This window comes from Puntigrus tetrazona, chromosome 2 (genome assembly GCF_018831695.1).
Source record: "Puntigrus tetrazona isolate hp1 chromosome 2, ASM1883169v1, whole genome shotgun sequence".
NCBI classification, from domain to species: Eukaryota; Metazoa; Chordata; class Actinopteri; order Cypriniformes; family Cyprinidae; genus Puntigrus; species Puntigrus tetrazona.
Window position 1 is genome coordinate 12,716,920 of NC_056700.1, and position 23,861 is coordinate 12,740,780.

Consider the following 23,861-nt stretch of genomic DNA (forward strand, 5'->3'; position numbering starts at 1 on the left):
GCAAATGCCTCCTGCTGACTCAGGACCCACATTTGTATAAGGCATATTGCTGGATTGACTGCTTCCATTCCAGCCTATCACCCTTAACAGGTCGATAAAACTATCTTCTCCTCCTCCTTCTCTTTTATGTTCTAGCATTGTTGATTTTCTTTGCACATACTCACATCCGCAAAGCAGTTATTTTGAGAAAAGACGGACATTTAATCTGGCGGTGGGATGTGCTTCCGGGCTTCCATTTCATGAGCTTTCTATCGGAGATCTGTCTGAACAGATCCTCTGGTAGGGCAGCACCTCCTCAGCTTACCTCATGGGATAAAAGAACCTTTCACAACTGGGTTTCCATTTTACAAATGCTCAGGAAAGATATCTATACTTGGGTATACAAACCATTATGAATCGTACACCAACATACAACTCTCTGGTAGTGCGAACAGTGTAATGGGAAACCCCAAAGAGTGGCATTTTTAAGCGTGGTGTACAGAATTTCATCCTCCCTCATAGCGGTCAAGAGAAGGGGCTGGAATGCTTTGGTTTAGGAGTGTATGTTTTGTGTTTGTTGTTGCTAGAGTGCCCACGGTTCGTCTAAAGGTCTGCCAGACCCTGCTGGGTCCTCTAATCTCAGGCGGTGAAGAAACACCCTTCACTTTCCATCAGAGTGCTGCTGGAGCAGGCCAGAGAAAGGTGCCAGCCGTCTCCATCCTGTTTATCCTTCACATTTACAATTAAAATAAGAGGGATGTGCTTTTTTTTCAGTCCTGCAAACCATACTTGTTTCTCTGCGCTGGAGTTAATGGATGCTCAAGGCTTCCAGAGGCCCTGCCTCTACCTGGTAAGGTGGGTTTTTCCAGCTTGCCTGTGGCGGTGCCAAGTTTTGAAGGGTCCAGCTGGCACAAGCAAAGCCCTTTGTTTTACTGCGTTCTGCATTCAGCCCCAGTCGCACAATGTTTTGTCACTGGCCTGAGTAGGTATGCGATGACAACGACCTTGGCAAAAGAGCGAGGTGACAAACGCTGTATTGTGTTAGCTGTAATTGTTGCCTGCGCATGTAGATGCTGCATCATGATAGTTTTATTCTTATTTAACAATGCTGCACATCTCTATACGTGCTTTGAATTCTTCTTGCTTTCTGACATTTGCTGTTGTGGTTTTGAACAGTAGGGCACGTCTGCAGAGTTTGGCGAACTTCTTGAGAAACCACAAGTACCTTATTGGCCAGCTTTCTCACAGAGACCTTCCTTTGGTTGCCCTCTCCAACAGGAACAGAGGGCGATTTATGAATATTCATGCAGCTGTCCTTGGTTACTAAAAGCAGTGCTTAAATCTACATAATTTGTGTTTAAGTGCCTTTCAGATGGCCTTTTCCTTTTTTGACACTCTCAAGAAAAGGAGCCATACTTAGTAATCAAGCTGCCATTGTAGGATAGATCCCAACAGTCGAAAAGCTACTCAGATGTTCTGAGTAAAAGCAGCCAAGGACTGTTTTTAAATCACTTTTGTCAGTGTCCAGCCATATAAAGCCTGAATAAAGTGCAATTTTTCTTTGTCAAAGATATGGAGGAAATACAAAGGTGTCGAAATGTTATTATAAATGTATTATATATTAAACATGTGTAATTGGTTATCTGCATCGATAATATACTGTTTTTCACCTCATTCTGTGGAACTGTTGGTGCCCAAACCGTTTGTCTCTCCTGGCCTGCCGTAGAGAGGTTGTCATTGGTGAGCTGCTCTTTTGAGAGCTTCAGGGCTGTTTTAATGAATGGGTATCTGGCAATAGGCCTTTTCTTTGTACACAGAGCCCAGCTAAAGTGCATTGTGTTGTATTGTTTACAGAGAATTTCCTATTATTTGAATGCGAGCACATGTGAATGTCAATGAAAGCCTTTAAACAGCCCAGTCTGAAATAAGCTGTTTTACTTATTTGGGATGAATATTTGAGTTTTTCCTAAATAAGGGGTATTTAATGAGGCAGTCAGCAGTTCCTCCCTTGCTCAGTCTTTTTTATTTTAATATGGCAATGAAATTGCACACCTGAACTAAATAATGAGTTTAATGGGATTTCTAAAGTTACTACTGAATTTAATTCAGGAGTATAAGCTCTTGCTCTACATCATCATTATTTCATTAAAATGCTTTATGTGGTGTTTTTAGTGCACAAAACATCTCATCTGAAATGTTTAACTTTAGCCTCTTCTCTAATGTTGATCATTTGTCCCTAAACTGGGAAAAGTATCACCACAATGCACCAGGGGCAACCATTCTGCACTTACAATAGGACATTGTCTCGCTTTGAGAGAACACCATTGCGCTCCAGGCCTCTTGGGTGCTGAAGTTTGTGCTGGCAGCAGTGTCCCTACTCTACATTCCTCTATCTCCTATCTGTTCATTCCTGTCCTCCTCCTCTCAGTCTGGGCCGGCGATCTCCCAGCAGCGGTGGTCGGGCAGGACCATGCTTCCAAGCTGACGCCTGCTAACCGCTGCTGGCTCTTTGTGGGCAACAATGGCAGGCCAGGCCCCAGCCTGAGGCCTAGACAGACCCGTCAACAACAAAGGGGGCCTGTGAATCGGAGGCCCAGTGGGCAGCCGGTGCAGGGGGAATAAAGCAGGTCAGGGCCAGATTAAGAGAGCTGAGGGGAACACAGCGCAGGGCTAACGGGTGCATGCCAGCTCAAAAGGCACTCCTGAGAGAGACGGAAGGAGGGAGGCTACAGACAATGGGCAGTTTAAGGAGGAGTTGTGGGGATAGTTGGAGGAGGAGCGTTTGTAATTAGAGATGCCGCCATTGCAGCCTCAGCTGATTCCTTAGCTGTGCACACCTTCAGGGTCTCATCATCGTAATGCATGCAAAAGCTAAGCTGGAAGGGCTTGTTGGGAACGACTCCATTGTGTTTGCATTCCCCCTCCCTTGCTTTTTGTCCTTGTCCATATGCTTAGTTTGGTTTGATGAGCATTTTCTGCAGGAAATTGTAAGGGGGACTGATTGGAAGTGGAGTGTTCCCATTGTTTAATGGAAAACAAAAAAAAGATAACCTGGTTTGGTTTTCTCAGCACAGGGTTTTTTTATTAGAAGTACATTGAAATAAGAATTCTTGACTGACACAAACATTTGTGAAGCCTTCACAAATCTAATTTAAAACTCAAATTTTTGTTTGGAATAATGAAACAAATTCTGTTAGTATTACTGTATTTTTTACTTGTTGGTTTTATAGTTTGACATTTTTACTTGATTTGACTTCTTTATTCAGGCAGTCTTACAAATAGCATCTACACTCCAAAAACTTTTTTAAAAAAGTATAATATTATATATTTTTTAGTTAGCACATTTAGTAACAGCTTCTTTGTCTTCTTAAATGAGAGACAGTCGTCTTGTGTACTAGATGGGATGTTCCCCACATGGGAATTACATTTTTTTTTTATTAATATGCTAAACCAAGAGAGCGATCGATTTATAGGGCCTTGTAATTCTAGGAAAACAAATGTACAATGGTTTTGCAATTTTTTTCCACTATTAGGTTTTTAAGATTTCTGTTCACATTTTGTCTAAAATATCAGTATATATAAATATATCAGCTTTATACGAGAAGGAGATGGGGAAGAATAGTTCAGTTTAGAAAGCAGCAGGAGAGGAAGGAAACGCAGGCGAGGTATTGCTGCTGGGACAAGCCCAGAGTACATATTGACATTTTCTTACCTTGTAGATGAAAACACAAAGCACACAACAGATGTGAGCTTATTGGTCCTCAGAAGTTTTTTTTTTTTTTTTTTTTCCATCTTTTATCTGATACTGGTTTTACAGCTGCAGGGCAAACTGAAGTCATACCTCCTCGTAGGAAACGGTTTAAGATGGAATGCCGTGGGAGAGCAGAAAAGAGTCTTGACGCTGTGAGGCCTGCACAAGTTACTCGCAAAGCCGTTTCCTCAGTCGCTTAGTTTTCATTCCTTTTCTAGTATTGATTGGGGATTTTTTTTTTTTTTGGTTTTGAATGAATGAGTCATGAAATATAAGCTTCTTAAAGCATTATCTATCAGTGCAGGCTATGCTTCTAGTGTGAGAGAGAGCTCAAAAGAGCCATTGTGTCCTGCAGACTGCAGCTTGTCAATTGCAGGCCAGCAGATGGTTTGTACATGTTCGCATATTAAACACAACCAAGTCTGCATTTAGGGAAATAAGCGGTAAAAGGCCAAAGTGCCGCAGAAAGACTTGGAAGGCACATGCTGATGCACAAGGACTGATGGTGGTTGGCTGTTCACAAACAATCCATCAGTGATCAGGGAATGTGCAGGCCGGTGACCTTTCCTAGCTGTCAGATTGTCTTATACATGCAGGCTGCCCACAAAACAATACCAGAACTCTGCTTTCTATTCATGCAGTGTCTGGATAAGACTTGATACTGACTGTAGTTTAATAAAATGGCTTATTTTGCATGAGACAGGCATTGTTTGATCATCTTTTCAATCCATCTAGCAAAAGAAATCTCAACGTTGTCTTTGAGTGTCATTCTTTTGTGCGTCATGGGTTTGCGAGGCATATTTGCTTTTTTTTATAGCATCTGCACAAAGACAAGAACAGCTCAAGAATTACAATCTCGTTCACTCACCGTACCGCACACAGTTTTGGAGAAGCATGCTTTCCCTATTGAGCAGGCGAATGAAAACGTATGCATATTCAGCTAGCTTTTAGATGCAATAGAAGAAAACCTTGAACAGAAATAACAATGAAAGGATATCCCCCGCCTCTCTTTCCACAACGCACGGTTTCACTTCAAGTGCATCTGCTTTTATCTCAAGCAGGACATCTGGTTGCGCTTACGGCCTGTCCAAAAGTGCGATTCATCTCCTCCTTTTCGCCCCGTTCGCCTTCAAATTCATCCGCCTCTCCGGCTTGTTTTCAGCCTTTGCCGGGTGAATTATCTGAGAATAAAGGCTCTTCAGCCGGGCCTAGTTTGCATCAGATGCTAAATTGTTGGTTTTGAACTACCCGGCGCTGTATGATTAGCCCAGCTTTAATTTCCCCCCTTCAATTCACTCACAATGCACACGGCTCGGTCTAATGGAGACCACATACTCCTCTCTGGGTCTTATCTGCTATTTCCATGGACGTCAGACCTGCTGCTCGGAGCTAGCCCGCTGAAAGGGACTCTGATTGAGCCCCGCTCGCCTCTTTCTCGAGCTTCACAATTCGGTGGATCAGAAATCAATTATGTGTGATCGTGACAAATGACTCGGGGGGCTGCTGTTTGAGGGACATCACAAATGAATCAATCAAGCCTTTATCAGGGCAGATAGAAGCCCCTGTGCACGCTCTGAATGTGTGTGCCTGTGCATATGCATGTCTGTTGTGTGCAGATATATGGGTGGGGGGAGCTAGGATGCTGATGCGGTGTTAACCATACTGCTGCTGGGACAGATGGAAGATGGAGAGGAGGGGAGGGAAAGGGCGGGAGGGGGGAGGCTCTAGTGCATGCGGCGTTGGCCCAGTGCCTACCGTACAGGACCCCGTTTGGCCTCCACGGCTGATTAGAGGTTAATGGTTTGAGAGTGTGTGGGGACTCGGCCGTGATTGGCCGAGAGGCTCTCGAGTGGGTGTGTCCAAGGGCTGGCAGATGGTGTGGATGGAGTGAGACTACTGGTAAATGAATGAAAGAGGGGGACTTCTCTGCTGTTCCCTGATCAGTGGCCATTGCAGCGTTGTGAGCTCCCCCTATACGCCTCCCTCCCCAACAGATGGCCATTGGAGCTCAGTGGCTAAAATGACTCCGAAAGCCCAGGCTGGATGAGCGTGCATTAGCCCGGCATCGCCAGCGGATTAATTATGACTGTTACACATACACAGAGAATCGTAATGTGGCCGGCTGACTCTGTTGTGTTGTGATGATGCCACAAAGCTTGGCGCCACGATTAGAAGCAGCCCAGTTGGGGTAGTTTCCTGAGAGAAAACAGTCTCCGTGTCATATGGACGGTGACAAGGAGGCCCACAATCCTTTCCCAGACATACCGTACTCGCATATTTCACCCATACTCTGTTTAAGTGTCTGAATGCGTAAGAACATCCATTTGAAGTTACTTTTGAAGATTTTTGTTTGCATCTCCTGCATGAACAAAGGAAACATCTGTTTTTAGGACTTTTTCTGCCGTTAGAGCTTGGTTTGTTCTAGTTTCTCGTCTAGTTTCCTTTGCTGGTGGTTTAAAGTTCACGCTGCTAAGAGTTGGCTATTATTTTTTTTTTTTTTTTTTTGTTATAATTCTGTTATTGCTATTCAAAGTAATCTTTAGTGGTGATATGCTATAAAAAAACCTGTTCTATCTTAAAACAATTGTTTTAATTCTATGAGAATAGTAATGTCCACAACTATAACAATAACATCACAAAAGAACATTGACAGCCAATCAGAAAACGCCTGACTATCTGACAACATAACTGCTATACACACTTAATAAACAAATTGCATTGCAGTGTGTTGGTATGGACACTAATTAGCTATGTTACATCTCTTGCCCACTGTGGCACTACCCATCACGGATTTATTTTTTTTTTTTTCATAGTAATAAAAATTCATAGTTCAGTTAGAGAACAGACACTACAATCAAAAACAGGATGCGGCTGCTCGATGCAACATGCTAAACAACAGTCCCATCACAGATCAGGTTTCATTTATTACAAAATGAGTGAGGTGAGGCAGACAAGAATTTAATAGCAGATTTAGGCCTAGTTTTTAAATGAAATGCAAAGAGCCTGCTTGACGACAGCTTTCTTATTCGCTCCGATAATAAATGTTCTATGTTTTTTTTTTTGTTTGTTTAGTTCCACAGTGTTTGTTGATTTTCAGTTTTGTGTATCTATTTAAAATGGCTTTAAATTATTTGTTATTTTATATTAGGCATAGCCTATATATTAGACTGAGTTTGACGTTGTATGTGAGTATGTTGTTGCCTGAATTCATGCCAAAATGCTGCTAATTAAAAAGTGAAGGAAAGTGAGAAAAAGAAGGGGACCCCCCTACTGTGCTGCCAGTATTATTGGTGTTGTTACACGTCAATTAATCATTGGGGTAGTTTCCTTACCATTACAACCCTAACGCTATTATAGTTATGGTTAAAGTTATTGTTCTTGGTGTGAATGGACCTTAAACCTTCCATACAATTTAGCAGGCCTCTGAAAAATGACGAAATCATCTGTTGTGCCTGGTGCGGACACAGCAGACACGCTCAAGAGTTTCTTTGTGTGGTCAGAATGACTGATATTAACTACAGCAGTGTCATTATTTCTTCTAGATGACGTTGCATGGCTCATTTTGATTGACAACGGCACTCCATCTGCTTATGACATCCATCCTCACTCCATTTTCATAGCACAGTTCATTTTTCTCTCTCTATCCGTCTCCCTTCCTCACACCCAGGTAGAAAATGATAGAAAAACCTCTAAAGGTGGGGGGGAGGGTGCAATTTATGCTCACACCATGATGGAGGTTAGCCTGAAAAGAGCAGTTGTAGAGAGCATGGTGGAGCAGCATTCAGTGCTGAATCTGAGCAACAAAAGGCCTGGTGGAGAGGGTAGGGGGGGGAACTAGTGATATGAGAGAGAGAATAAAAAGACAAGGAGGGCTCTTCATGTCCATCAGTAGCAGATGCGTGCTCTCTCCAATGCAACCCCTGTTACATGAGCCTATGGGCTCATATGCTCTTCCATAACCTCACTGACGGACCACGTCATAGACACCAGTCACGACCAATCCTAACACATGTCGTTCAGAAATCCACTGTCATTGATCAGCACATTTTGTAATAGCTGTTCTTACTAAGGCCATTGTCCTTGTTGTTATTATTATCGTTGTTAGTGTTATTATTATTGGTACAATATTTAAACAAAACCCAAAATTTGAGCAGTAATATATAGTGTGATTATTTGTACTGTGGACATGAATGAGACTCTTATTCTCTCTATTTTATATTTCCTTTTTTCTGTCTCTTACTCTTTATTATGAACATAAATGCCAGACCCAAGTCATTCCTCTGCGAAAGCTGATTCTGTATCTGATAAAGGATGGCACATAGGAGGAGTGGACTCGGACAGTACAGGACAGCAGAATGACTCCTCTTAAAAGCAGCTGGGAAATGTACTTATTTCAGCCACCATTACCGTTAAACATTATCATTGTAGGGAGGCTCGCTCGGCTCCATTTGATACTGGGTGGGATGTATCCTTCATGTGACTAATGTGACTCGGCCGTTGGAAAGATCAAGCAAACTGATGGTGATAGCCAGTTCAAATTCAGGCCTGTTTAGTCTCGACTGTAGTTTTTGCAGTCCAAGATAATGCATGATCTGATAATTCAAAGGTTCACATGAAGGCGCCCTCATTGCCTAGGGCATTTTTTAAAATGTAAAACAATTCAGTCTTTGCATACGTTGTGGTAGGCAAGATGATTCATTGTTTGCCTTGCAAACATGCATTATAGGTCTAAGACATGTTTGGAGTGTTTGCCAAAAAAATTAAAAAAATTAACATAAAACCCTTCCATACGTCATGTTTTGCAAAAAGGATCAGTCCTGCAGCATGCTCGCAGTCGAGGCCTCAGAGCTGCGCTATCTTCATAAAGAAATGGCAGTTGCGGCACAACAAAAACGTATGGTTTGATCATTCTTGCTGTAGTCCTTTTAAAGGAAAAATGAACCTTATAAATGCACTCCTTTCTTACACACTCCTGTGGACATTTGTCTCTCTAACCAAATTCACTTTGAACTCCACATTGTGCCAAAAGTAATTTGCAACACATAGGGGCACTCCCTCTCCTTTTCTGTCTTTTATCAAAATGAAAACAGACATCACCATAAACTCCCCTTAATCAGATGGCTCTGTTGTGTTGGCTGTGCCTGAAAGGGTTTGGCAGTAAATTGGACGTCGGATTTCTTTTCTCCAAAATCTCGGGGCTGAGGAGGGGGCCGACTTCTCAGAAGAACTCGTCTGGAAAAGCCTTTTGTGGGATTTGGCAAGGGAACAGCCGGCTTTGCTCATGCTTATTAGGCACCCCTGTCGCACCAGCCGAACCCTAGAATTAATTGTGATGTGTGTGGTTGTCTGTTTCTCTGCACATGTGTGTATATATATGTGGGCGCATGTAGCGACACCTTCTAGCTCTGGTGCAGTTTGTTCTGGTCATGGAGGCTTTATTTGTCAGCTGGACACATTTCTGGGCATATGGGGTGGTAACGAATGAGACTTGCCCTGCCTGTTTCTGTCGACAGCCTGTTCCTTGAATCATTTCAGCTGTTGACTCTGCAAGGATACATGGGATCCTGATTTTGTCACTTGTAAGCGTGCTTAGAGATTTAAGATTGAAATGATCTCTGAACCCATGTAGTTCCCTGGGCATTGTGATGAACGGCTCTATTGCAGTGGTTCAGAGTGATACAGTAATTCTAGTCCCCCAACCCCCTTCCTTTGGCTTCCATTATTAATAATTTAAGAGTCAAAGTGAAGAATGAGCCCTCCTATTGGCCGCGAAGACATGCGTACAGACTTCCATGCTTTTAGTTCTTCGGTTCTCTAGGAAGTTGCAGACCAAATAAGTGTCTAATGTTATCATCTCCAAAAAAGGCTTTAAATGGGTGTCTTCATATATTTTGAGAATTGTGAATAAAGTTATGGATTTTTAATGGTATAAGGGCCCTGTGGCACAATCTACTAGGATTTGGAAATGGCAATCTGCAATTGGATAGCTTCTCGCATATCTTGCGGTTTGGTAACCACTAGCTACCAAACTAGTCTCTTGTACAGTCAAACAATCAAATGTGGGTTTGGTAGCAACCTAATTTGCCTTTAGTCATTCCTGGTTACCATTCTTGACTTACAACCTCCAGATCCATTTACGTGCACGCAGTAAGCAAGAGAATTGTTAAGGACCAATGACAGACACACGCTACTCAAATTACATCAAATGTCATTATTAACACATTACCAACTTTTTTTCTCTCTGCTTCTTCCTATGCAGGTTTTCACCTCAGTGGCACAGTCACGGAGCCGGCAACACAATCCGAGCCAGAGACGACACATAAGGTGGCCATCAGCTTCGACCGCTGCAAGATCACGTCAGTTACATGCGGCTGTGGCAACCGAGACATCTTCTATTGCGCGCACGTGGTGGCACTGTCATTATACCGCATCCGCAAACCCGAACAAGTCAAACTGCGGCTGCCCATTTCAGAGACACTCTTCCAGATGAACAGAGACCAGCTGCAAAAGCTGGTGCAGTACCTTATCACAGCCCACCACACAGAAGTGCTGCCCACTGCCCAAAAACTGGCAGATGAAATCCTGTCCTCCAACTCTGAGATCAACCAAGTACATGGTGAGCAGCATAAACGAGGAGTCATGTGACATATATCCCTTTCCACAGGCAGATGTTCCATAGTTTCCATAGTTTTTTTTATTATTCAACACATTGTGCAATAATAAATACCACCTCTTCCTGATCGTTTCTCCAAGGAGCCTCTGACACCAGGAAGTCCATCCTCTTGCCCTCTGACCTTGTTTTAAATAGGAATGAAGGGGTCAGGCAGAAGCCCCTTATCAATGTTTAATCAGTGGCTACACTTTGAATCCGGAATGTGCAGAATGTGTTAACCTGCCAAGATATTGGTTCAAAAGTGCAAAAGGACACCTACCCTGGAGGCCTGCTTATACAAGGACACACAGCCCCTTCTGTTTATAGACGTTTGCGCCTCACTTGCCCATTGCAGCCATTATAAAGCCATTAAGTACACTAATAATTTACTATTATGCTGAACAGGGTTACAGTCTACTGCAATCTAACGCATTACAAGCAGCGCTCTTATTTCAAAGCACTTTACATCCAGCACAGCTGGCTCCATAGATATCCTGTACATTGTAGATACGCGCATAGTGTATAACACCAATGCTTATGTCACACACTGATGATAATCTACTGTATGAAAGTTATTATTGCTCCCCTAAGTCCACCCAAGCCTTTTAAGAGCTAATCTCTAACTCAAGATGGATCTTCTTATCATATAACGCATGCCAAGGACAGAGAAACGTGCAAGCAATGCAAAATCAACCGTTCCGCTTCCATATATAGCATTTATATATGTTTAATACCCACAGGGGGACCCAAAGGGGGCCAATAGGCAGATCAACTCTCTGTGCAGTCTGTATATGAAGCAGCTTCATGGTGTCTTTAAGTGGAATTCAATAGGGCTGAATGTGCTGATGTGTTTTGTTCTGGATTGGGAGGGGGGGTTGTAAACCTAAAGTGCATTGACATATTGGAAATACAGTAAGACCTTTCTCTGATAAAGTGATTGCCTCTAATGCATTTGGCTTTTCTACCCTTTTTTTGCAAATCACAATGGAAATGGGAATCTTTTAAGAATCAAACTTTGATAGCTATGATTTGACTCCCTTCAGTGGCATTATCAGTTTTTAATGGTAAAAAAAGTTTGAGTTGCATAAGCTTGTAACCCAAGATTCCACTCTGTTTCTTCTACCAATAAATGATATATGTTATAGCTGAAAGTATCCAAAGTTAACCGGGTGTATTTCTCTCTCAGGGGCCCCCGATCCCACAGCAGGGGCCAGTATTGATGATGAGAACTGCTGGCACCTGGATGAGGAGCAAGTGAGGGAACAGGTCAAGCAGTTCCTCTCTCAGGGAGGATACTATGGCTCAGGCAAGCAGCTCAACTCCATGTTTGCCAAGGTGAGACGCTCTTGCTTTTTGTGTGTTTATGTGTGTGTGTGTGAAATGCTCAGTGCGAAATGTGCTATTATGGTGAATTATGGGCCCATGAAATCCTAGGAGGCCCATTTAAATCAATGTATTTTAATTAAATGTCAAGCTGCCTCTTATTTTCAATAGCCAGCACAGTTCATTGCTTTACCTGTCTGCTATCTGAAGATTTGAAGGACTGCACTACAACCTTTGATATTGATGCTGAACATAGTGCTAAGGCATACACGAGCATTCTGATCTTTCTGAGCATTGTAGTCCTTTCAGCGAAAACACTGTTTTCATGACATTAGATGCTTTATGCACTGATTACTTGCTTTGTTCTTCAAAATATGATGCTGATTTGTGTTAGATACAGGTGCATGTTAGTCCTGCACGTGATGCATGAGGTTAAACCAGGATTTTTGTGCAGGTGAGGGAAATGCTGAGGATGCGTGACTCAAACGGGGCGCGGATGCTCACGCTAATCACAGAGCAGTTCATGGCTGACCCGCGTCTATCTCTGTGGCGACAACAGGGCACAGGCATGACCGATAAATGCCGGCAACTCTGGGACGAACTGGGTGAGTTGTTTTTTTTTTTCTTAACCTGTATGACATGTTTCTTAATCATCATTCTTGATTGTACTAAAAACAACATTCTTATCAACCAATCAGAGATTTTAGGGGTTAGTTAGAAGGTTTGGCCTATGGCTGTTTAATAGGCTGTGTTTTTTACCAACAACACATGATGATCCAGGAATGTGTCCTACTAGGCCAATTAACTTTTTTTGTGCAGCGTTAGCCTAGTTTCGTATTTCGTATACTTCCTGATCTCTCTTCTGTAAACCCTTAATCATTAGTACTTACTCTTCCACTCCTTGGTTCAATATCCTTAGCCTTAAGCACATTCGTGCATGTGCCCCGTCTGACCTGCAGCAGTTCAGTCGGGGCAAGTGGATCAGCGTGCGACTGACTTAGTCTGCGGCACATGCAGAGGACCGTCCTCCCGCCTCTATCGGGATGGCATGAAAGGGCCAGGATCAATGAGCTTTAAAGCTGCCTCCTATTGATCGGGCCATTTAAAGAGGTTGATGAGAGCACATCCTGAAGAGGCTCATTTGAGAGCTGCGTCTCTGGCTTCCTTTTCCTTCGAAGCGGTTGTAGCTGTAAACAAGGTGCACCTGCCGGGTTGACCGTGCATTCTGATTTTGCAAGAGCAGGCACATCACTGTGACCGTAGCGTCTAATAAATGTGCAAGACAGTTCAGTGTTTCAGTTGACAGCCACACTGATTGGCCGGAGCTCAGCAATTTGGCCAATCAGGGCTGCGTGTACATGACAGCAATGGAAAAAGACGCAGGCCAGCCATCTGTTACCTAGATACAAAAAGGCATCGCCAGTCACACGAGCCCACCAGACAACCCTACACCTGCCAAATTTCATATGCTCCCCTGTGCCAGTGTTTGACGTTGATGCACTAGAGCCTCATTTATTTAATGTGCCGATTTTCCATTTTCCATTTAGGAGCATATCAAAAGCTGTGTTCAAGGCTTAAACCAGTTAAAAAGTGTATAAAAATAGGGAAAAGTGGCAACCTAAAATCTCCTCTCTTTATTCTTTTATGCTCATTTTACCCTTTTAGTTTCTTCCTCGCTCATTTATAAGCCACACTTCAGTTATAAAGACAACTCTGCACTGTGGGTTTGCAGGTGCGTTGTGGGTGTGTATCGTGCTGAACCCGCACTGTAAAAGTGAAGAGAAGAGCGGCTGGCTGAGACAGCTGAAGAAATGGGGAGACATGGACATCTGCCCTCTAGAGGATGGCAATTACGGCAGCGAGCTGCCCAACATCACCAACGCTCTGCCACAGAGCAACCTGGCTCAGGGTAAGCCTCCGATCAGTTGAGCCAAACCTGAAATTATCTACTTATCTGAATGTCTGTTGCTCACATTTCTATGTTTTTACTCTGCGTAGACTCACTGGCCCGGCCTAGAAGAACGGTGTTTACGAGAGCAATGGAGGCCTGTGACCTGCACTGGCAGGATAGTCACTTGCAGAGAATCATCAGTAGTGACTTCTATATGTCCCCGGCCTACCAGAGAGAAGGAGAGAGCCTGCTCTTTAACCCCCAGGGCCTGCCACTGTGGCTAGGTGTGTATTTACATATTTCAAGCTGTGTTGGTCCATGTTGATTTTGTTCAGAGCAGCCAGTCAATACAAGTTTATCTACAGCAGACTCTGAACAAATAATTCTAAGACGCTCTAATTCTATGAGAATGGGAAAGTCCATACCACAACTATAACAATAATGATACAGAGATACAATATTGTTGCAGTCACTTTTCCAGCTGAAGACCACTAAAAGTATTGACAGCCTTTAGAATCCACATGACCTTGAATATTTAAATCAACAAATGAGATACCTGCACACTTGTTACTGGACACTAACATGGTTATCACTTATAGTTCTCGTTCTTGGTGTAACAGGACTGTCACTCTCAGTAAGATGCTTCCTGCTGTGTGTCATAATCTGTCTGATTTCACTTCTGCCTGAGCTTCCAGTACAAGCCCCACCATGTTTATACTGTGTCACATGACTCGTTCCAGATCATGTGCCTACAGCATGCGCCAGGGTGGATGCTCTGCGTTCGCATGGTTACCCCAGAGAAGCCTTGCGACTGGCTGTTGCCATAATCAATACCCTCCGGCTCCAACAGCAACGGCAATTAGACATATACAAGCATCAGAAGAAAGGTAACACACCTTGATCTGCTTTGCATAACATATTTACTCCATGACAAATTCATTATTGTTGATCAGAAGCCTTATCTTTTTGAGAGCGACCATTTTAATGTGTATATGTAGACATTTAGAAGAAAACTGTAGGACCTTTCCATTTATGAAAAGCCACGTGTGCTTTCAACATAAAAAAGCATATTTCATAGTAATTTAAGTATTGGTATGTTGATGAATGCATTTACAATGCAAGTAAATCCAATGTGTCCTCAGAACTGCTGCAGAGGGGAATGACCAACACCACCAATCTGGAGGGCTGGGTGGGCCACCCCCTCGACCCCATTGGCTGCCTTTTTGCCACCCTCACGGAGACGTGTCGAGTGGAGGATGACAATACCATGGATACCGGAGGTACACAATTATAGGCTGTCATTGGGCTTCTGTCCTTTTACGACTCTCTGAGACGCCTTGGGCTTTATTCAGTTCCTCGCTCAGCAACTGGCCTGTGTCTTTGAGAGCTACATTCAGTCTGCTGGAGCCCCATCTCCTCGCTCTTTACAATTGCCCTCCTTTTCTGAGCAGTGTTAAGGGGTGCTATTGTATCAGAAAGGTCATTCTGCCCACTCAGTGGTGTAAAACGTATAAAATCAATCAGCATTTGCATTCCATACATCCCTCCCAGCTCAAGCCAATGGAAAGTGTCGGCCATTGTATTCCTGTAGTGAGGAACCCACAGAGAGGCATTGTGTGCCTGAATAATACTGGCAAATGGTACTGTGACTTGGAAGAGTTTGTGCATATCTGTGCGCTTGTCCCGTCGTAGCGCTCCCCTTTTGGCCACGGCGCTGTAGCGGTCGTGTTGGCTTGTGTGTGCGCCTGTTGTGCGATACACTGTATGTTTGTATGTGTGCTAGAGAGCATAGCTCTTTGTTTGACTCTGTTGCACAGTTGGAAACATCTGGCATGTGCTGGGATGGGGGCGGACTCTTGGTTTTATCCAATCAGAACGTCCGAAGGTCAGGATCTTAGCTTAGCAGGACCAGCAACAGCAGCTGTAGTGGCGACGGGAGCAGCAGTGTGGAAAGCCAAAACAATACTCTCTCTAACCCCTCTGCTTTACTACTTAGGTGGTTTACTGTAAACCAAAGCACTGGATAGGACACCGTAACTTGGTTAAATATGTTTTGTTTGGGGGTGAGTGTTAGATCATCCAGTAGTGATGTTGTTTTCCAGTGTAGCAAGATGGCGGTGAACCCATTGATCCCTGTCTGTTGCCCACTGTACAAACGGGATTGGCCAACAGGATAAATTTGCCAGGGGGATTTAAGTGAGCTGGTGATGAGGGTCTACATTCTTACCAAACAGATGGTGTTTTTCCTCAGTTTTTGTGCAGATATACTTAGACATTGATACAGAGGACTTAGTATACAGAGTCTGTAGTGTTTTTATATGTTACCTAAGATTGGGGTCAGTGAGAGCTTTTATTTATTACATTTGTTTTTGTTTATTTGTTTATTCAGCAAGGAGGATGCATAACAAAATGTAACAATGATGATAAAAAAATACAGAAATTTCAAATAAATGCTGTCAAAGAATCCTGAAAAAAGTATCAAAAATATTAAGCAGCTCATTTTTCATAACTGTTAAGGAATGTTTACTACCAAATCAGCATATAAGAATTATTTCTGAAGAATCATGTTACACTGGATATTGTAAATTCAGCTTTGCCATTTCAGGAATAAATTATATATTAAAATGTATTGTAATAAAAACTTTTTTTGTAGTAAGAGTAATAATGTAGTCAAAATGTAATCAAATTTCACAAAATTACTTTAAAGAATCTCTTATGCTCACTAAGGCAGTATTTATCTGTAATTTTAACATTTAAAAAAAAATGTAAAACCTAAAGTTTCTTAATTGAAGCTGTAAACTAACATTGACAAACACCACTTTGTGTCCAAATAGATTCGGGTGAGCCCAAGCCTCCGGTGTACCAGCATGTGCCAGTGTGGGGATGTCCAGATGGAGGGGAGTCGTACCTGGCGCTGGCACTAGAGGTGGCGCTGATGGGTATGGGGCAGCAGCGGCTAATGCCCGAGGGCCTGTACGCCCAGGACAAGGTGTGCCGGAACGAGGAGCAGATTGTGGCCAAGCTTCAAGAGATGGAGCTGGATGACGCATTAGTGCAGACACTCCGCAAACAAGCCATCCTCCTTTTAGAAGGTACAAACTTTTTGTTCTCAATATCACATCTACTTTTTCACCTTTTGCTCTCGTCATCACCCTGTAGGCCCTATCCTCTCTGTGTGGAGCTGTTTCCTCCCCTTACTGTTCTCTTGCTTTTCCCACAACCTTTTTCCCCCATGTGGATCGCTGTCTACTTTTATCTTTTCCTCCCCTATCTCTAGCCTGGATGTGTGTGTGTGTGTGTGTGTGTGAGAGAGAGAGAGAGAGAGAAGGAGAGAGGGAGTGCTATGTCTGTAAAAAGATCTGCAGGCTGGCCTCTGCAGTGTCCCCAACTCCCTTCCCCAAAACAGGCCACCCTGCATCTGAGCCTCCCACTGACATGCGGTGTAACCTTAGAGCAGACATCTGCGCTGCTACTAGGGAGGACAGACTCTGTCAAAGCCCATGAGGCCTTGCCGCCTGTTTGCCTTCTCATCGTCCTCCCCAGCCGTCCCAGCGATACTCTCCACTCAGATTTCTCTGTGTGTGCCCTCACTGACTCACCAGCCTCCTGTCCATCAAGCCTGACTCAACCCTGCAATCTGATCTGATGGATAGGGCAGTTCTGATGGCCTGTTTTCTGTCTCTCTCCAAATGTCCAGGTGGTCCCTTCAGTGGTCTGGGGGAGGTCATCCACAGAGAGAGCGTTCCCATGCACACATTTGCCAAGTACCTCTTCACGGCCCTTCTGCCACATGACACAGACCTGGCGTACAAACTGGGTCTTCGTGCTATGAGGTGAGACTCTTTTTCTCTCCATCTAAAGTCCATGTGTATTACCTATGGAGTTTATATATGAAAATGCCTTAAATGTTTACAAAATTTACTTAGAGATTTTTTCTTCACAAAATTCTGTCTGTCTTATGTGGGAAAAACAGACCCAAAACAGGATGTCAACTCCACCATCATGCAGCAACTTGCGCAAGAGTTCATTTGAAATGTGTGCATTTAGTTTTATTTCATGTTTGCTTTATTTGAGCACATTTCCTCACATTAGACTGAATCTCCACATGATGTTACCCTCACTGACTCCAGCCATATAAAGCCTCTCTGGGCCCTTATTACTGTATATCTGTACTGAGGCATCATTATCTGAGTCTAGCTCATCACCGTCTTCACTAATACACAATCAATAGCACTGCTCCCTCTGCGCACCTTCTGTGAGTCTGAGCTGGTGTGGTCTAATATGTTCACTCAGGCAGAAGTGCAGAGGGTAGAGCGCTATTTCTAATCGCATGCCATCAAACAGTGCTAGCAGAAAATAGCACACGTGGTATTCTGCTAATCATGTCAACGGAGTGTAGTAAGATTATAGAAAACAGTGCATAGCAACAGAAGGTCTTATATGTGTTCCTTATATGTATGTTTGCTGCAGGCTTCCAGTGCTGGAGTCCACAGCTCCCTCAAGTGATGTAGGACACCCTCACCATGGCATCTCCATAGTTCCCAGCAGATATCCACGCTGGTTCACGCTGGGCCACCTGGAGTCTCAGCAGTGTGAACTGGCCTCCACCATGCTTACTGCTGCTAAGGGTGAGCGTTACAGTCATGTGAGGTTCACTTTAAACAAACTTTTATGTGCTGAGCCAGTGTTTAGCTAAGAGAAGTCTGTGTTGTGTCTTAGGTGACATGTTGAGATTGCGGACTGTTTTGGAGGCCATTCAGAAGCACATCCACTCCTCTTCCCTCATCTTCAAACTGGCCCAGGATGCCTTCAAGATCGCTACTCCTGCAGATAACCCTCCTGACATCACACTGCTCAATGTAGCTCTGGAGCTCGGCCTTCAGGTAAATCTAAATTTATGTTTATGTGGTTTATTTTGTGCATCAGTAAGTGTATTCACACAGCGATCCTACATCAAGTATGCATGCTGTAATCAAGTTTTTCAGTGAGCCTAGAGTGAGGTTTTTTGGTGCTCTGATGTTTAATCAGATGTGTTAGCATTTTTGACATTAACAAAAGAGAAATAATTTATAAATATGCTTTTGATATGTTTGTCATATTCATCAATTTATTGATACAGTAAAGATTCAGTAATATTGTGAAATATCATTACAATTTGAACCCTTTATAGTCTTAATTTTATATAATGGACTTATTTTTAATAGTTTTCAGTGTTTTTATGTACACTGTGTGTATTAGTTCCAGTACAATAATCTTTTATGTGTCTAATGCAATATGACATTTCTCTGCAGGTGATGAGGATGACTCTTTCCACACTCAACTGGAGGCGGCGGGAGATGGTTCGTTGGTTAGTCACATGTGCTACTGAAGTCGGTATGTATCAAACTGATTTTTTACAACAAAAAAAAATAATTAATTTAAGACACTGACATGCACTTTAATAGTTTTGTCTTTTTAAAATGTCATGTAAATCCTGCAGTTTGACTGAAATCCATTTTGTCAAACTAACTGACCTACATAAGGTGACTGTAGCTCAGCTTTGTCCAGCATGTATGCACACAATAATCGGACTACAGTTAACCTCTGACAGACTTAGGTGATGCCCAATGTGTATTTAATGCTTCAAATGCTCGATTGTGTCACTGAATTAGGAGATAATTTGAATAGCTTGGGTAGTTTACTAAAAGCAAAACTTGTTTTGATTGTTTCTTTTGTGTCATTGCAGGTCTGAGAGCTTTGGTTAGCATATTGCAGAGCTGGTACACTCTCTTCACCCCCACAGAAGCGACCAGCATAGTGGCAGCCACAGTGATGTCCCACAACACCATCCTGCGCCTGAGCCTTGACTACCCTCAGCGGGAGGAGCTGGCCAGCTGCGCACGCACCCTGGCCCTGCAGTGTGCCATGAAGGACCCCCAAAACTGTGCCCTGTCCGCCCTCACCCTCTGCGAGAAGGACCACATCGCCTTCGAGACGGCTTACCAGATAGTCATCGATGCCGCCTCCACGGGCATGACCTACTCTCAGCTCTTCACCATCGCCCGCTACATGGAGCACCGTGGCTACCCCCTTCGAGCCTTCAAACTGGCGTCTCTCGCCATGACCCACTTGAACCTGGCCTACAACCAAGACACGCATCCGGCCATCAACGACGTGCTGTGGGCTTGTGCTCTCAGCCATTCGCTGGGCAAGAACGAGCTGGCAGCCATCATCCCTCTGGTGGTCAAGAGCGTTCACTGCGCCACGGTGCTCTCTGACATTTTGCGGCGCTGCACAATGACGGCCCCCGGCCTGGCCGGCATCCCTGGCAGACGTAACTCGGGCAAGCTTATGAGCACTGACAAAGCCCCGTTGAGACAACTACTGGACGCCACCATTAGCGCCTACATCAACACCACCCACTCCCGCCTCACGCACATCAGCCCACGCCACTACGGAGAGTTCATCGAGTTCCTTAGCAAGGCACGCGAGACCTTCCTTTTGGCCCAAGACGGCCACATTCAGTTTGCCCAGTTTATAGACAACCTCAAACAGATCTATAAGGGCAAGAAAAAACTCATGATGTTGGTACGGGAACGCTTCGGTTGATTGCGGGGAACTCGTTCTTCTTTCATTCTTCATTTATTTAAGGCATTATTTTATTCTTCTTCTTTCGTCTTTGGTGAAATTTTACGTTTTATTCGTTTCGATCTGTCTCGTTTTTTGTTTTATTTTTTATTGTGAACCGTTCCTGTTCACTAAGTTATTCTACCAGGTCGAACCTGTGGAGGGGAGAAGAACAACTGTAATTTTGACCATTTCTGTTTATGTTTTGGCTCGTTCTTGATTTTCGTTTAATCAAGACATTGTGATAAAAATGTAAAAGTGGCACATAAAGAGAAACCAAATGATTATTGTGGTAAATTCTGAGCATGGGGGAGGCGTTGGTTGGTTTTGGAAGGGGCTTGAACACTCGAATCTAAACGGTCATTCCTGAAACACTCGCACAGTGTTATTTTCATACCTCGATCGTATTTTACGGATCAGCTTTAACTTTCTCTCTCTCTCTCTCTCTCTCTCTGGAAAAGGCCTGATTTTAAGAGTGAGACGGGCACATCACCTCAAACTTACACTCTGCCGAACCTCCTAACCATGACTCGAGCGAGCCACAAGAAGTGAGCCCTCCCCTCTCTCCTGTGTTTGTTTCTATCGGCTCATCTTAATTTCCATTTGAAAATTCAGCACGAGGAAGACCCATGTGCTCGGTTTCCTGGTCTTGCTGAGTTCGAACGAAACAGAGATATTTACCCATCAATATCAGCCATATATGTTTCTCTGTTACCTCTCAGTGGAAAAACAACAAAAACAGAAACAAAAGAGACTTGTGTGAGATTGAGTAGCAGTAATAATATATATGTACTAGCACTTCATTAAATTCCATCCCCTACACGGCGCATTCGGATCAGCAATTACTTACTGTGTACAAAATAGATGAATCATATAGATGCATTGGACAAAAACAGCTATATTGGCAGAGGGAGGAATTAGCTGGCTTTAAACTGTACCGTAATATCTTCCACATTCCATGACCTCCGCCCTCCACAAGTGCCCCAGTGGATCCGAACACTTAGAATGCACTCCGCGGCTTCCATCTGAAGGAAAACGAGAAGAGAGGAAACGAGAAAAGAGATGCTCAACTCCGTTCTCAGGGAATCACTTAAAGAAACAAAACAGAAAAAAATAGTAGCATAAGCATTTAAGATATTGTAAATATGAAAGTGTCAATTCAAAAAATTGTAAAGTTATAATTATTTATGATAACTGTATGTTTTTCTTTTGGGATACTTGAATTTGTTGGGCTGGGAATGTGACGACCGTAAGAGGAAAGACTTCAGAAACATTTCTCAGGTGCTCCTGTGTACATTTCTAGTTTACTGTTTTATTTGTATCCTCTTTTATTTGATTTTTTTTATTTTTTTTTGGTAATAAATTTTTTTGCAAGAGGAAGCATGTAAAGAAGAAGAAAGGAGAGGACAAATGTTTATGAACAGACTATGCAGAACCACTTCACGATTCGCCCTTCTTCACCCCGATCTTCCTCTGTCTTTTTTTCTCCTTGTTTGGCTCGGGGGTGGGGGCGCTCTCCCAAAATTCAACCATTTGTATCTTGTAAGTAAAGTAATCTGCACGAGCTTCGAGTTTGGATGGACTTTGCCTTTTGATCTATGTACAACTCTTTACTTTGAAGCCTTATAGTCTTCTCTGAAAGCACTGCATGTGTTTCAGGACATTGTGTTGCCAATGTCAGTGGAGTACAGCACAGAGAAAACGGACCTACACCTTCGACTGGCCCGGACAAGGAAGAAGGGCGTCTGCTATTCTATTCTCCTTCGCTTTGACACGGTCCACATACTTTAGGGTCGTGATTATCTTGTATTGGGGCTTTTTGAGGGCAATAAGGTCTGTTTTGAGGTTGCGACTTACCATTGCCTAATCGAGACTTTGATAGATGCTTCATTGATGGCTAAATCTTGAGGAGATTTCTCTATGTTGTTGGTTATGGTTGGTCACTTTCGTTTAAATGGTTTGCTGGTTTCCACTTTTGGTTAGTTTTGTTCACAGAGGTTTTTTTGTTTTGTTTTTTTTCTCCAAAGTTCATAGTAGTTGCCTCAACTGTGGCAAGGTGTTAGTCACGTTATGCAGCCTTTGTTCCTCAACCGGCTCTGTCAGGGAGCTCAGTGGACGGACCTGAGAGAAAGCTCACAGATTAGGGAATTTTCTTTTTTCTTTCTTTTTTTTTTTTTTAAACACATCTTCAGAATGATAATAGTGCTGCCTGTTCGATTAAAAAAAACCAATAAAAATCTATAAAAAACAAAAAAAAACTAAACAAAAAGGTAAAAAAACGAGCATTTTCTGTAGCTAACTAGTTGGTCCAATGGCATTGCAAAAAGAGAATAACCTCCTCTGGCTTTTGATTTCTCTCTTCCATACTCTTAAGTGTCTGTATGTGTTAACTGTACCAGTGTTTTGGTCTGTCCCTAGAGTTTAGAAGGAAAAAAATAATCGCTGGTAGAGATTGTTCACTAGTTCATCTACTGTTTGATTTTGTTTCGTTTTAATTTAAGGGAAAGTGTTTGTCGCCTCTTTGTGCTACTGAATTATAAAAAGGTATCCAGTATTTGTTGCCACAAAAGTATAGTTCATCAACACTTTTTGTTTGTGCAACCTCTTGAGCTAATGTCTATAAACAAAAATTTATTACTATTTATGTAATGCTACTACCATTTTATATGATTTGTGTTGAATTTCAGTGCTTTTCTATGAATAAAGTGTGAAACACGTCTTTGCCTCTTTTTAAATTTAATATGATACACAGTTAGCTCAAGTGCAGCTTTTATTCCTGTGATGTTTTTTTTTTCTCTCGAAGCACAAAATTGACGTTTTAATAGATGTGTAGATGCTAAACCCATTATATGAGACTCTTGCAATAGTAACATTTACTCCTGCAAAAAACTTAAACCCCTGGCTTCACAAACAGAGGTTAAGCCTAGTCTCAGACTAATGTAAGTCTGAGCTGTTTCATCTCAAAGAAACTTGCACTGATTGATCTTAAAATATACAGATGCCTTTCATCTCAAAATGGACACCATTAATGTTTTTTTTTTTAAGGTACGTTTATAAAAGTTACTTATGTACTTAAGTTCTAATTGAACTGTGACCTAATCCTGGGTTAGTCTAAACCCTGTCTGTGAAACCAGAGCAAAATGTTGTTCATGTGAGTTTTGTATTGATCAATATATCCTGCAAAAGAAATATAATATGGTTTCCACAAAAGAAATGTGAAGCAGCACAGTATGCAGCTTTGGAATTCAAAAGGTTCTACTGCATTCCTGACTGTTGCTTCTGTAGAACCTTTTTTTGCTTTCTAAAAAAAGGGCCCAAAATGTTCATAGCTTCCAAAAAGAACCTCACATACTGTAAGTTCTCAAAGAATAACAATGTGAAAATAACTCAAATTTAACTGAAATGTCTGATAAAACCATATAATTCCTGTTCAACAAATGTTCAACAATTGATAATTCAAATTTGTCTTAATTCTGAGCCACTCGCGTTAACTATTTTTTTATGCAAAGGTAATACGAAGTCTACAGTGTAATTAATGCATCAGTGGTTCAACCTTAATTTTATGAAGCTACAACAATACTTTTTTGTGCTCAAAGAAAAAAAAAAAACTAAACTCAGCTGTGTCAGTCTTTTGAGCCACAGGAGCTGGCGTTTTGAGC

The 23,861-nt window shown here is 42.7% G+C and overlaps 1 protein-coding gene across 1 annotated transcript in view; it reads left to right on the plus strand.

Annotated features, from left to right (window-relative positions):
* The window catches only part of zswim5 (zinc finger, SWIM-type containing 5), a 39,907-nt gene extending 16,988 nt beyond the window's left edge, over positions 1-22,919 (plus strand). The window contains exons 2-14 of the mRNA XM_043263907.1: positions 9,990-10,346; positions 11,569-11,717; positions 12,160-12,310; positions 13,438-13,614; positions 13,704-13,880; positions 14,337-14,483; positions 14,739-14,876; positions 16,431-16,688; positions 17,294-17,429; positions 18,067-18,224; positions 18,316-18,479; positions 18,888-18,969; positions 19,322-22,919. Coding sequence (XP_043119842.1) covers positions 9,990-10,346; positions 11,569-11,717; positions 12,160-12,310; positions 13,438-13,614; positions 13,704-13,880; positions 14,337-14,483; positions 14,739-14,876; positions 16,431-16,688; positions 17,294-17,429; positions 18,067-18,224; positions 18,316-18,479; positions 18,888-18,969; positions 19,322-20,184 — 2,957 coding nt within the window. The 3' untranslated portion in view covers positions 20,185-22,919. The remainder of the gene's footprint in view (positions 1-9,989; positions 10,347-11,568; positions 11,718-12,159; positions 12,311-13,437; positions 13,615-13,703; positions 13,881-14,336; positions 14,484-14,738; positions 14,877-16,430; positions 16,689-17,293; positions 17,430-18,066; positions 18,225-18,315; positions 18,480-18,887; positions 18,970-19,321) is intronic.
* Positions 22,920-23,861: the final 942 nt, after the last annotated feature.